The sequence below is a fragment of the Myiozetetes cayanensis genome, unplaced genomic scaffold (genome assembly GCF_022539395.1).
Source record: "Myiozetetes cayanensis isolate MyiCay16 unplaced genomic scaffold, myiCay2020 scf14, whole genome shotgun sequence".
NCBI classification, from domain to species: Eukaryota; Metazoa; Chordata; class Aves; order Passeriformes; family Tyrannidae; genus Myiozetetes; species Myiozetetes cayanensis.
Window position 1 is genome coordinate 343,934 of NW_026087048.1, and position 15,462 is coordinate 359,395.

General features: G+C 41.0%; 1 protein-coding gene across 2 annotated transcripts in view; it reads right to left on the reverse strand.

Moving 5' to 3' along the window:
- The window catches only part of APBA2 (amyloid beta precursor protein binding family A member 2), a 69,610-nt gene that overhangs the window by 27,151 nt on the left and 26,997 nt on the right, over positions 1-15,462 (reverse strand). For both annotated transcript variants that reach the window (XM_050309310.1, XM_050309309.1), the window contains exons 2-4: positions 6,438-7,444; positions 2,375-2,455; positions 1,227-1,263 (exon numbers count right to left, since the gene is read on the reverse strand). In XM_050309310.1, the coding sequence (XP_050165267.1) occupies positions 1,227-1,263; positions 2,375-2,455; positions 6,438-7,406 (1,087 nt within the window). In that variant the 5' untranslated portion in view covers positions 7,407-7,444. The remainder of the gene's footprint in view (positions 1-1,226; positions 1,264-2,374; positions 2,456-6,437; positions 7,445-15,462) is intronic.

Consider the following 15,462-nt stretch of genomic DNA (forward strand, 5'->3'; position numbering starts at 1 on the left):
ATGCTATGTGAAAGAGTATTCTGATCCCTTTCCAGCAGAGTGTTGAGATGACTGGTATGGAAAGAAAAAGACAAAGTTTTTATCCAAACAAAATTAAACTGTGCAGTTGTATCTGCAGTGCTGTGAGGGGTGAATTCCCCAGCCTGTTCTCCAGCTCTGTAAGAAGCGTCTGCTGATTGTCTGGTGGACAACCATAATACAAGGGAGCGAGCACAAAGCACCAGCCTGCTTTCTTGGCTCTGCCCCCCGTGGAGAATGCATTTCAATTTACCTCTATTTAGGGCCTGTTAGCCACTACATGCCAAGTGTTCCATGTAATGTCCCTCAGATGTCAATCTCGAGGGACAATCTCTGATCTTTCCACTTGTTCTAGCTCTTTAAAGAAATTACTGAAAACAGAAGATGAATGTCAAGGTGATGAGATCAGGGAATAAAAGAAAAATTTATTGGACATTCTAATATTATTCTAAATTGCATTTTTTCCTGATTTGAGAAATGCATTAAAAATTAAGTTTTTAACATTCTTTTATGGTTTCTGTTGTGTGTGGTCATGGCAGATCTAAGGGGTCAGATCCTTGGAAATCTCCTACTGTTGTTTCTCACTTCACAGTGTAGACATTTCCTCTGCAGGAAGAGCTGTATGCATTTTCCCCATAAAAAGTGCTTCATCTGTCTGTGAATCAGTGTGATAATGTTTTTCAGTACAATCCTATTTTATTTCTGTCCACCTTCTTGTGTTAATAAATTGACTTATTTTTCTTCAAACAGAATATAGCAGTGCAAAGGAGATTGAAAAATCATGTCAAAGCATTGCTCTCCTACCCAGAGGACTGAATGACTGGGTTTTTGTCAGTTCAGGAGAACCTGTCTGTTTGTGCTCACAACTGAGATTCCCAGAGTGCAACAATGGGCCCTGAAGAACACAGGGCTCCTGTACATTCATAAATCTGCACCCTGCTGGGGCCCACTGTTACCACCTTTTCTAACCACGATGTAGTTGTCTCCATCTTCACCTGAATTCTTCTGCTCCTGCCTTTTATCACCACTATGCTCCCACTGCCATGGGGAAGCACGAAAATGTTCAATACTTCCATACCTCAACTTTTCCGTTTTCTGTAAAGTTTTCTCTTGGGTTTGACTGGTTTCTAGAACTGTGATCTTTAATATATATTAAAGTATTTGCTTCCACTTTGTCCTACTTCAACTATGGATGATGTCAAACTTACCATCAACAAAACTTGGAAAGGAAGACACTTTCTTTGTCTGTTGAGAAATAAAAACGGTACAGTTGTAACCAAATAACTTTCACACAATGAAGTGAATTCATATTAAACAGCTGACCACTGCCACACAGCCACTATTCAGCACAGTGAAACACATTACATCACAGTCATGAACCCAACCTAAGTGTTACAGAGTGTACCTGGAATCTCAAAGCAGATGTCAACGCACAAAAACATATAAGGAAGGCAGCGGAAAAACATGAAAATTATCTAGGAAATCAGCTATCAAATGAGCAACACAACCCAGCAATTCCCAGCCCAATAATTTGTCCATTAGATCACATTGCCTATTAATGATACATCAATTTTCCAATAAGAACATTTAACAAAGCAAGATTCTGGGTCAGCGAATAAAAAGAACTGTCCCTGACTGCACACATTACACTTGATCTAGCAAGTAGTTTTACTCTCCTGTCTCTATTCTCAATAAACAAACACAGTCCTTCCATTCCTCATCTTCTGCCAGTCTCCTCAGTCATTCCTGTTTCCAGGAAAGAGGCTGATTTCTCCATCATGGGAAAAGGCTTTAGAAATGTGGCTCTTCATTAATATAACAGGCTACAGGATAAATATGTTACGTTTTTAGACAACAGACTTCTGCTCCTAAGTCTGAATATCATTGCATTGTGCTTTGCCTCAAGCATAACTCATTCTGCATTCTTAGATGTCTTCTTTGCTCCAGCCTTCAGTGACAGAGTAGGTCTGTCTGCCACTGCATCTCCTCACAGCTGACTAACCAGGACTGACACTGGCAGTGGGGTGGGGGAGGAATAGAAATCAATTTCTTTTTGATGCTATTTTGCTCTCCAATAATCCAAAAAGAGAACTTCTGAACTGTTCTCCCTACGTCATCAGAAAATTTCAGGCTTGAGTACATGCCATGTACAGTTACATAAAATGAATGAGGCAGCAAACATTCATGGGTATAGTTCAAAGAGTTTTCAGAGTAGGCACACATGGTATTTACTGTCAGTTCAGGAAAAGAAACAGAGCCTAAGTCTGGGTGTGTGAGAGGGAGAAAGCTGGCAGTGTGATGCCTACTTTCCCTCGGGGAATGCTCAGGAGACAGCCAGGCAGCCCGGGGGACCTACCTCAGGTGTGTTATTATTGTCAACCGGCCCGTTGAGGTCTGAACGCTGCTGCTTCCTGGGCTGCTCTAAACCATTGCACATCTGAAAGAAAGAGGAAAGGATTTCAGATCCTTTTGTCTTCTGAAAAGCGTCAAAACAAAGTGGAAGTTAATGGTGCAAAGATAATCAGAAAATTCTCAACAGATTAAATTAAATTTACTTTAAAAAAATCACAAAACATTAACATTAACTCTACTTAGTGTGTTCTCTATTACTTATCTGTAGTTATTTATGTACAATCAATATTCATTACTGTTACAGAAATACAAAAATGTGATATAACCAAATTTCCTATTGTAATTTAGTAAATATCAGTTTCATACAAAAACATTGTGTTGAATTAAAATAAAATATCTACTTTGATGTAAATTATAAGACATTTCAATTATCATTAAGTGTAGTTATACTACTGATTTAAATTGAAATTATTTTATTTAATGCAAATTTTTCACATGAAATTGAGCCAAATGCTGACATGTTCAAATTATTCAGAAACCAAAATAAGAATTTTTACATGTGCTCATTCTCAGTACTGGACATAATCAAAACAGCCCTAACAGCCATCTGAAAAACAGAATTCTAGCACTGAGTACAGGATCCTGTGTTTGTGGGAGATACTTCTTGGCATCTCCTTCCTTTTGGGGCAAGCAAATCTACAGGATGCTGACAGCACAGCTTCAGGCTTCTGAGAAATGCAGAAGAGAAAATACACAAAGGAAGTACTGAGGTTTTTAAACTACAGAACACTCCTTTTTTTTCTAAATTCCAATAGTCACAGGGGCAGAATTTCTTCTCCAGATTGACACAAGTCACAGAACACCAGCAGCCAGCACAGGGAGTGCCTGTGTCCCATACGTGCCAAGAAAGTGAAGTTTTCATGACTCGGATTTGCAGGGTTAGAAATCTGGAAAGCCAAGGTGATTTCTGGAACAAATTGGTATGGTTTAGGATATTTCATTTTCCTTTTTTCTTAGTTTCTCCATTATGTATAAAAATGAGTGCCTAAATGTTGTTGTAAAGCTTCACAAATGAAAGCTTGTATCAACAACTGTGCAAATGGAAAACACCGAGCCCACATGATTTGAAAGGGTCAGTCTGAACATTAAATGTGAACATAACTCCTTGTCTTCTGACTCTCAAATGCAGTATCTAGCTGTAGTGAAAGAAAGTCTTTCTGTTCATCTCTGCACAAAGTACTCCCTATGACTAATATTTAGTCAGCTGAACAAAATATGCTAATGAAGCAAGCACATTAGAGCTATTATTAGCTCAGTAATGACAACGCTCAGGTAACACAACATATGCAAATCAAGTAGTAAGCAGGATTTTAAGAAAGAAAATTCCATCTGAGATACACACAGAGCACCAGGACTTGGGAACCCACTGACTAGTGCCTGTCTACATGGCTGTAATAGCTGAGAACCTTCCCAAATCTCTGCCTATAAACATAATTCTGTTTGAGACAGGACAACTCTAATGATATTGCATGGTTACACCAATATGGAGCAGTCTGTGTTGATGTGCAGTGAAATATATTAGTGAGGCAAACAAATATCTAGAGGGCTTTAAAACAACAAGCATAATCATCGCACATTATTCCCTAAAATAGTAGGATTTAGATTAAGTATCCTTTAAGCAGGGATTATGACATGGCCACAATGAAGATACATTACTGTAAACACTGACAGCAAACATATTAACTCCAGCATGTACAACAGAATGGTAATACTCTGACAGTTTTCTGATTAGCACACACTTGACTAAACTGAAAATGAACCTGCATGTAAAGAAAGAATCGGTTGTCAGTAAACGTACATTCTGTTACTCAATGTGGGCTGGAAGTTGGTTCATGCTCCCAAATGATCTGGCCAATGCCAAATAAATTATCATACTTGATACTTCTTTCTTCATGTTTCTTACAGAGTTAACAGTTCCTGCTGTTGGCTTGATTGTTACGAAATGCCCCCAGCACTTTCTCCATACTGATTAAATCCATGCCTTGTCACCCAGTTCAGCCCTGTGTGCTGATCTGAGCAGATACTTGCACTGCTGCAGCTCTGCTCTCCTTTCTCAGAGCTGAAGGGATGGGCACTGCCCACAGCTCTGTCCATCAGACAGCACTCTGGGGTGCTGTGGAGAGTGACTGGGTAAGCTCAGACAGTGGCTGTCACCTGGCACAGCAGCACTTCCTCCAGTATCAAACAAGATGAAGGCCCAAGACTGACTGGAAACAACAGCTAAAGCCCAGACAGAGCTTTATAGAAAGCTCTGTTCAGAAATATTTGGGTTCTTTTGGTTTTTTTCACACCAGGGGCAGTTACATCAATATCCCAGTGCCACACGACCCTCAGTTGTTATCAAAAATGATCAAGGTACAATGCAATTCAGCTCACTCTCTGATAAACAAACTTTGAAAGAGTACAAAAAGATGTTAAAAGTCTATTTAAAATTTTGTTTTGAATAGGCAATCATTTGGTAGGGAAAAAACCCAACAGTTTTAGTCAAGTATAGAAGAATTCACTTTCTTATTCAAGAGCTCCTCTTCTCCTTTGTTCTGCAAGTATTTTAAAAACTTGCAAGCAGCCACGCTCCCAGCAGCAGCTGCTGGTGTACTGTGCTAGAAAGACCACCACTAGTCCAAAATATGCTAAACTCAACTTCTCTGCTCCTAGCCCATACCTAGTAACTATTCAAACAATTCAAGATCATCAGGCTTATTCACAGAGGAACTTCTATGCCGACAGTAGGGCCCTAAATATAGTAAGTTACACTATTTGGTAATAATTATACTGCTGAAAATTGACTGTAAAATCAATATTAAAAACTTGCTGTACATATGGGTAATCTGAAAATATCCCCCTAGGATTTTTTTGTTCACAGTTATAATAAAGGTTGACCTGTTTGATCAGTATATACTTGAACATTTCACTTCTTTTTACTCTTTTCTGGATGAATTAACATTTTAATGTCTGGTTTTAATGAAATCACCTAGATTAAATTTTTTAACTGTGGGGCACTTCACTATAGAAAATTGCATTTACAGATTTGACAAAGACTGAAAGAGCAAACAGGCATCTGAAGCTTAATAAAGCATTTTAATTAAAGATAAGGCAAAATAATTCACTTGTTCTTACTAGTATCTCATCTAAATACAAGCTGTATTTTACCTCTTTTAGGTAGATCTCTCTTAATTGCAGAAGATAACTAATATTCAGCTGCATGTAACTTTAGAGATGCAAAGTCAAAGCTTTAAACTGACCTTAGGCCTCTCTAAGGAAGTTAACACATTCAATCGGAAACTTCAGGGGAAAAAAGTCACCCCTCTGTTCCTTTAGAAAAGCTTGAGCTTCATTCTCAGACTCTCTTTTTCTGGCACTCAGCATTAGAACAAGAAAAGATTATGCATGATTTAAATTAACTTCTACATCATTCCTGTGATAAAACTGCTTAACAGCATTTTTAGTACAAGTAAAGCTCCTATTTATTCCTTCTTGTCAAGGTCAAGACGTCCATCTAGGAAAAAACCACAGCAATACACAGGCACTCCTTGTAGTTGCTTTTAACACAGGCAGTATACAGCCTTGACACGTGTTCTATTGAAAACAAAAGTAATCACCCACTAAGGCAATGGTACAGGAAAATGGAAAAAAATTCAATTATTTCAATGCTGACCCGAGTTTTCAATTTCTCTGGTGCGCCACTGCAGAATGAAAATAGAGCAAACAAACTGGGTTTGCCCCATGCAACTGGAATACCTTTGTTGACCTAGAATTGTCTGTTCTCTGTGCAAAACCTCTTTGCTAGTTCTCTATGTATACTGATTACATTCAGCACCTTTTTCTAAACACACAAGGTGGCTGTGAATGCAGTAACAGTAAAAGTAAAAACATTGCTTATATATATATAATAATATATTTATAAATATATATAAATATTGCTAATATATAAAAATATCACTAATTTTGTTTTGAATAATTAATATAACACTTGCATAATGTTTCTGGTTAAACAGAGCACTTCATACCTGCTCTTGGGGCCACTTCTGTCTGTCCTCTGGGGTTCTTGACTTGGCTTTAAATCCTCGATGCACATCTCCACTGTGCTTCGAGGCAGATGGGATGTTCAGTGATTTTGGCCTCCCCTCATGCCTGTTAGCACTGTGAACAGCTTCTTCCTTTGAACAAGTCTCTTTGCACTCATGTGCCATGTTTTCAGTCCCCGTGTGCTCTGGACTCATTTCTGTTGTACTGTTAATACTGCTCATGCTCATACTCATTTTGATTTCTGCTACAATCTGGTCAATGTCCTCTTCCTGCTCTTCCAGCTCTGCATCCTCTTTTCTGGAATGGTACGGTGACATTCCCTGTGAATTGCCATTAGCCTCTGCTGGGTAATAGTCCAGATAGTCACCTTCACTTTGACAGTACTGTATGTTTTCTTCTTGGTCTTGAATCTCCAAAGATGACGCTTCATCCTCCAAAATCTGAACGCTGTTATCCTGACCTTCCTGCCACTCTTGCCTGTCCATCACCTCGCTTCCATCCTGGTGCTGAATTTTACCTTCAGCCCACTCTTCCACAGCTTCCTGACATTCATCTGTTTGAACGTGGTGTTCCTCCTGGGGAACATACTCCTCGCCATTGCAGTCCATTCCCTCCAGGTAACTGTCATCCTCTGGACAGTACCTGATGTAGTATGTGATCCCCTCCTCTTCCTCTGGCAAGCCCTCATCGTAGTCCTCCTCCTCGGAGGTGTTATTGACGTAGTCAGAGCTGGAGTCCCCGTCCCCACTGTGGTCATTGCACTCATGTTCCACGAGCGGAAGACTGCCTTGTCTGACAGTTGCTAGTTGTGCCTCTTTTGCTGCATAATCTTCAATAGGAAGGTCACTTTCTTCATTTTCAGGCTCTCTGCTGTGAGATGAAGTAGGGCAAGCTCTCACTCTGTGATCCAGCATGCTGGCTGTAGTGCTTTGGTGTTTCCTGTTTGCCATAGCCAACTCCTCATATGACAATCATTTCTGAGCGATTACTGTAGGGAAGATGGAAAAACACACATTCAGGAAAAGGTCATCAGTAGAGCTCAGTGATGTTAATAGGAAGCAAACTGATAGATTCATTTGGTAATAAGCATGTGTTTGTAGATATTTAAAGCAGATTCAGACAGCTAACTTTTAAAATGCTTGTGCTGTGGAACCATGAAATCAAAGTAATAACTTGCACACTGAAAGGAACAGATCAAGAGAAGGTTCTACATTTATGCTAAATGTATTATAGTGTAGGCTCTCTTCTGTCAATTTGACAGAGAATTAATCCTGAACCTTGAAATTAGTTTTCAATTTCTTTTTCTTACCAGTAAGGGGTCATGCTTTGATAGCTATGCAGTAAAAGGGAGTTCTCTTCAATTTTCAGCTCAGGCATTTCTTTAAGGTGTACTGCAAGCAAACATTTAGAATCTGACCTGCTCTTACCAAAACTAAAGGAGAATAATTCTATTAACTTGGCAGCCACATAGGGCACTAAAAGATAATGCACTGGTATTAAAGGCATTATTTTTTTTAAAAGCACTCACTATTAGCCCTTACTAGCTGGATGCCAGGGAGTATTTCCCATTCTTAAACCAAATACTGGTTGTAGAAGAGATTATTTCAGTTGGAAGGACCTACAAGGATTACCTAGTCCAACTGCCAGACTGTGCAGGGCTGACCAAGTCAAGGCATGTTTTAAGGGCCTTGTCCAAATGCCTCTGAAAACGCTGCCAGGCTTGGGGCACTGACCACACTGTAAGCCTGTTCCAGGTCTGACCACACTGTAAGCCTGTTCCAGGTCTGACCACCCTTTTGGTAAATGCCTTCCTCTTTCTCCTGTCCAGTCTGAAGCCATCATGACACAGCTCTGAAGCATTCCCATGCATCCTGGCACTGGATATCCTCTCCTGGGAGAGGAGCTCAGCACCTTCCTCTCCACTTCCTCTCCTCAGGATGCTGTGGAGAGCAACGAGGTCACCCCTCAGCCTCCCTGCCTGAAAGCAGAGCCTCCCAAAGCCCTCAGCCACCCCTGCCAGGACGCTCCTTCCAGCCCCTTCAGCAGCTGTGCTGCCTTCCTCTGGACATGCACAAGAACCTTCCCATCCTTCTAAAATTATGGGGCCCAGGACTGCACACAGTACCCCAGGGGAGGCCACACCAATGCTGAATGCAGCAGGGCATTTTATTTACAATAAAAGCTCACTAATTCCTCCTGCTAAACACTTTAAAATACCTATTTTTATCTATATACTGAATTCTAAATAATTAAGCAGGGATTATATGAACTGTATCAAAAATAGTCAAAAAACCCCAGCTAATTCTAGAGAGGCTTGGTAAGTGTGATCTGCTGTGTGTGATTTGGAAGGGAAAAACAATGTATTTTTAGTGTTATGTTTTTCTGTGTTTCATTGTTGTATCCTTATGATAAGCTTGACCTGTGCAGCTACTTCACTGGGGTGAACTCAGCTCAGGCTTCTGACTTGTACCATACAACTTCACGTTTTCCTTCTGCACCAAACAAGGACCTATCAGCCAACCATAGGAACATTTTAATATAACCAGCTTCTTGAGTCCTGTGTGCACACATAAAGCAATAAAATTAGCATGGATTTAGAGGATTAGAGTAGCTATGTAGAGAGGAATTTCTTAGGCCTTATGAAATTGTAAAAAAAATCCTGTCACTGTAACCTAAAACCTCCTAGATATCCCTGCAGAATTTCTGATACCACAAGAAAAACCCCAAACCTTAGTTTGAGACAAATCCAGGGATCTGATATATCTATGGATTATTGCAGTGACATCACGTGGCAAATCTCTCCTGAAACACAGATTCTAGATTCTGAGATACAAAGCTGAGACGCATGTCAGTCACAGGAGGAGACATGAAAGGAACCCAGCTCTTTTTAGTTACTGATATCTTGCAGAATTACTCTTGACAGAAAGCTTTAAAGTAAATAGAGTATCTGAAGAAAAGTTTAAAGGAGAAAATCAGAGAAGGCAAAACTTTCTCAGTGATTACCTGCCCCTCCGTGTCACTGTCAGAAGAACTAGCAGACTTGCAAGGTTTCTAATATGATCTGTATGCCCACTATGATGGGATAAACTTTAATAAACTAGGGATCCATTTGAACTGTGGAGTCAGTTATAAGAAACTCAGGCCACCAAGCAATCCATCCACTAGGGTTGCCTCTCATTTCATCAGCTCCACTTACTGCCAACTAAGGATGTTCCCATAGTGGGACTGCAGTATTAACAAAACTTACTTTACACTGGATCAAAACAGCATCTTGTCACAACACTGCAGTGCTCTGCACAGACTGCAAAAAACTGCCCACGAGACAAACTGCTTGTAAGAGCAGATCAGGCACAAAGAAACACACTACACAAGCATATCTAAAACCAGGTAAGATGGAGTGCTACAAATATTTTTGAATGGCATTGCAAGGAAACTACAGAGACTTCATGTCTTAACCAAAAATAATTTCTTGTCAAGAACAGAACAAATTAGTGTCTCTTGGGGAAAGAACAGATCTCATCTGCAAAGGCTTCAGTCTTCTAGTAATTGAAAATGTTCTCCATATTAAGTAGTACATAGAGATTTACAGTGCAGTCAACCCTGCCACAAGCCACCACCGTGCAGCTGAAGATACAGAAGCACAGAGTATGTGTTTGAAACTCATGACTCAGATTTTCCTAAAGCATATGGAGACAAGAATCCTTTTTTTAGCCAGGGTAATGGAGTTTTTCCACCCACATCTAAGAATCTTCACTCTGTACCCGGGCCCTGGTATCGCTACAGTGATAGCCTTTTATAAATTCCAGTAGGGAATGCTCACAGATGTTACTGAGCTGCAGGGAAATCACTGCATTCCAGGTGTTGTGTAACAGTGCTGTCACACCGGGCTGTTGGAATGTGCTGGTGGACAGGACAGGGCAGGGCCTGCAGGGGCAGGGATGGCTGGTGTGTGGCAGCTCCTCCAGCAGCTGTGGGCTCTGAGAAAAGGGTTCTCAGAGGGGCAGCACCAATGACAGCAGCTGCAGTTCTGCCTCCCAGCTGCCTTCAAAATGCAGCACAGGCACTATGGGAGGGAGTGGAAGGGAGGAACTTGGGAAAACAGTGGCTGACTGGAAACTTTTTAGAGCACTGGTCATAAGAAGCAGAGAAAATAATTCTTCTCAAGCACTGCCATACGAGGCCATGGGAAATGGGTTTTCAGTAAATTCAGTCTGAAGCAATGGCTGAAGACAGTGCTTTATCCCTGGATGCTGGAATTGAGCAAAATAAGCCTGATTTTTTGGTGAGAGGCGAGGCTGATCTTAATGCTATGGAAACTGAAGCTGCAAAGCAATCTCTGCACAACAAATACAATTCTAGTTGGCCTCTTCTGTAGCCTTCTCAGTCAGGCACTACTTTTTAGGGAACAAAGTACTGAAATAAAAAGGCAGCATTTGTTATTTTGAGCCCATGAATTGCAGGCTGAATGTGTGCTGATTATACCATCTTCAGCTATGAAATGTAACTTCTACAACTGTATGGACACATTGGAATTACTGAACAGAGTTTTCAAACACAAGTCTAGAAATGCTCTTTATAGAGCTGCACATACATTTCTGTCAAGGAAACACACAGCTGTATTTTAACTCAAGTATTAGGCAAGGCAACCTAGTTTTCTTCAAAATATCTCTCAGCTTCCTAGAAAAATGTTTTAGTCATAGATTAGGTTTAGCATAACCTAAATATTTTAAAACCCAAAAGCGTTCTAAGCATTTTCTAAGCTGTCTTATGTCACAGAGCAAAGTTACTGAGGAGCACAGGTCTGAACTCTCCTGTCTCCTCACCTACAGAGGTATTAGTTTACCTAGTGCTAAATGGATGATAATTAACTGAATCCCATGTATTCAGTTTTTTAAAGTACAAAACCAGAATTTGGATTTTTTTTTTTTTAGAAATGCAATAGATACCCAATTTTTGCCAAATGTTCTACTATTCAGACTACTTTGCAAAGCCTTCTGAGTCCCTGACTGCAGAGATTAATACTTTTTCTAATTTTTTTCAAGATACCTATGCTGTCACAAGCTGACACTGTAAGCGATATGTGAATATTAGCTAACACACTCCTGAAATTGGAGAAAATACTGGATTTCTATCTAATATTACTCCAGTGTCAAAGGGAAGAGAGGAGTAATGATTTGCTGCATCCAGAGGCACTTTATTAATAACACATCCCAACTGAATGCAGCTTTTAGAGTTAAAAAGTTTTGCTATTTCCAGCAGTGGTAATAAAAATACGTGTGATCACATATTTAATTATCATTTATTGTTGATGTGGCTTTAATCATTCTCTAGGGTTTCATTCCATGGCTCAGAGTGATACTAAACCCATCCAATTAGTTTGTGAGTAAAGATTTTGGGACTAGTATCAGTTTTGCAGTGCTAAAACTGCTATAGAGAAAAACAGATATCATTAAACCTATCTTAAACAGAGAGAAGGACAGAAGTAGAATATTTATATTCAGCAGAACAAGATGTGACTCCAAATTTAAGGCAGCAAGATTTTATGGCCTATTCTTGGGACTGCTCTGCTCCAAGAATAAGTTTCAAATAATGAAAAAGTACCTCTCAAGCACTCAAATGTTCCAGTGATAGCTATGCAGAGGCATCAACTTTAAGTTTTATTCCATAATAAATATACATTTTAGTATCTTCTTACGATTATTATATCTCCTAATTCACTGAGAGTAAGGGAAAAGTATAGGATGTATAGGAATAAGGGAAGGAAATCCAGGAGTAAGGGGAAAGTATACCATATATTAACATTATTATGTACAAAGAATATATGCCATTCAATTAAAACACACTTAGCCACTGTGAGACAACTTGCAATCCATCCACAGCTCTGGCAGCATTTTTAGTCTGTCCCAGAATGGATCATAACGAGTTGTACAATGTTTCACAGACGACCTTTCTGCTGACTAGGGAGGTTACTCAGAAGTCTGGCAAACTGCTTTTGATTGTTCACTGTAAACACTAAAGGAAAACTTACTCATTTGGCCTCTAATGTAGATTTAATTACTATTTTAGTAATAAAACTAAATTATTCCACCTAAAATGTCTATTAATACATGAAATTCTTCCTTTTTGTCTAAAATAATCCAGTGTTTTGAACAGATTGAACAATGACTGGAAACTGTATTGTGTAGTCAGGAATGTTGTACAAGGCTGAGACAAAATTTACTTTGTCTAAAATCTTCAAAAAATGTCAGTTCACCATGGCACATTCCTAGAAGAGTCTTTTAAGCCATTAAACCTATACAGTGACTAATGACTTGGGGGTACAGGTGGTAGGATTTGGGGACTTCCTCCAACGTGAGGGATTAGTACTTCTGACAAGAGGTGTAAATTCCAAAATTTCATGGGTTTAGAGGAAAAAATGGTATTGCAAAAAAAGGGTCTTCCCAGTAAGAAGAAATGTAACATCTGATGGTTCTTTGAGATTCTCTTTCTCAGGAATGCCAAGCCAAGCCATGTATTGGACCATTTCTCTGGGCAGAGCTCCCTCTGGCTCAGGTGCAGCCACACAGCCTGAGTGCCCGGGGCTCTGAGCCCTCCTGGCACACATCACACTGACACACTGCTGGGTACAGAGCACACAGCCTGAGTGCCCGGGGATCTGAGCCCTCCCTGGCACACAATCCCACTGAGACACTGCTGGGTACTGAGCAGCCTGAGTGCCCGGGGCTCTGAGCCCTCCTGGCACACATCACACTGACACACTGCTGGGTACTGAGCACACAGCCTGAGTGCCCGGGGCTCTGAGCCCTCCCTGGCACACATCACACTGACACACTGCTGGGTACTGAGCAGTCTGAGTGCCCGGGGATCTGAGCCCTCCCTGGCACACATCACACTGACACACTGCTGGGTACTGAGCAGCCACACAGCCTGAGTGCCCAGGGCTCTGAGCCCTCCTGGCACACATCACACTGACACACTGCTGGGTACTGAGCAGCCTGAGTGCCCAGGGCTCTGAGCCCTCCTGGCACACATCACACTGACACACTGCTGGGTACTGAGCAGCCTGAGTGCCCGGGGATCTGAGCCCTCCTGGCACACATCACACTGACACACTGCTGGGTACTGAGGACACAGCTTGAGTGCCCGGGGATCTGAGCCCCTCCTGGCACACATCACACTGCTGGGTACTGGAGCAGCCACACAGCCTGAGTGCCCGGGGCTCTGAGCCCCTCCTGGCACACATCACACTGACACCACTGCTGGGTACTGAGTACACAGCCTGAGTGCCCGGGGCTCTGAGCCCTCCTGGCACACATCACACTGACACCACTGCTGGGTACTGAGCAGCCTGAGTGCCCGGGGATCTGAGCCCCTCCTGGCACACAGTCACACTGACACACTGCTGGGTACTGAGCAGCCACACAGCCTGAGTGCCCAGGGCTCTGAGCCCTCCTGGCACACATCACACTGAGACACTGCTGGCTGCAGTGAAAACGGGGTACTGAACGGGACACAGAGTAAGAAAGGAAAGCAGTTTAGTTCTGTTTAAGCTGTTTGAGCAAACCTTGCACTCTGTTGCTGTCACAGATGTAAAATAACTCAATGGGTGTTTGCTAAGTAGGTTTACACACACGCAGGATTAATTTTAGCTCATCACGACTTTGAAACCTTCCGGTTTTGAAACTGTGTGTCAGACACCCAGTTCTACCCTCCCACTCCCTTCAGAGGAAAATCAGCCTTCTCTAACAGCTCATGCATCTTATACTTGCCTGTGTATTTGTTTGTATCTCTTATATACATAGGTATAGCATTAATATCTACACGGGTATGAGTAGTAAATGCATAATTTTATCTCCTTCAGTCCCTGCTCCCACTAGAAAAAAAGACTAGGAATCTCTCTAGAAAGTTCTGATCTTAAAATAATTGGGAAATATTAACTATCTTACCAGAGATTACTTTTTTGGCTTTGAGGAATGCCAAGATAGTACCGTCCCAACTCATATCTCTTTCTTCCAAAATTGTGATCTTGCCATTTAAATGTCATCATTTAAGTACTCTGAGGACTTATATAATGGGATAAATTTATCTGTTAAAAATATCAGATAACCATAAGGTAGAGTTAGTTAATTCAACATCATCAAATATACATAACAATAATGTTGCACTTTGGTCACATCCAGTTCTTCCTGAAATACAGCAACCACTCATATTGCTGTGACTTGTGTATCTGAAATCAGCATTTTCTTTACAGTTTTCGAAAAACTATGGCTATTTAAAAGTTAGCTCCTCAGGGTGGATGCAAGGATCACAAAAAAGTTTAATTATCTGCAAGGGCTACTTGAAAACAACATGTGCAAGAACTGGAGAAGTATGTTCTGTAGGAGGTGGGAGAGAGGGCTTGTTCTCATCTAGCTCATGAACCTGAGCAGCTATCAGGCTGCTTAATATAAACTGCAGAAATCCTTCCTGAGTCAAGATCTTGTTAAATAAGAATGTTTGTAATAAAAAAAAAGTCAAAGTTGTTTCCTTTTCCTGTTTAATGCAGTCATCCATAAACACTGTATAGTCCTAATGAGGAAATACTCTTTTGAGGAGAAAAGGGCAAAGTAGTTTCTGCATTTCTAGGCTGCCATGGTAGCACTTTAATGTTCCAGTCACAAATGGTGCTGAGCACACACTGAATGCCTTCTATTTCTCCACATCAAAAGAACCTTTTCCTGCTGACACAGCAAAGCTGAAAACGTGCTCCAGGAATCAGTGCTGTGGTGTGTCAGACAAACCCAAGCACATGGGCTTCACATGGCTGCAGATACTGTGGCAGTAACGAGCTGTCCTGACTGAACAGCAAGCACAGAGCATCCCAGATCACACCTGCCTGGGAACTTCAGCCACTCTTTAGGTGGCACAGCAGAATGTAACACCACTGGCTTCAGAAAAACAATCTAAAAACATACCAAGGAAAAACCTGCCCAAAACTATGTCAAGATAATGAAAGCAGAAACTGCC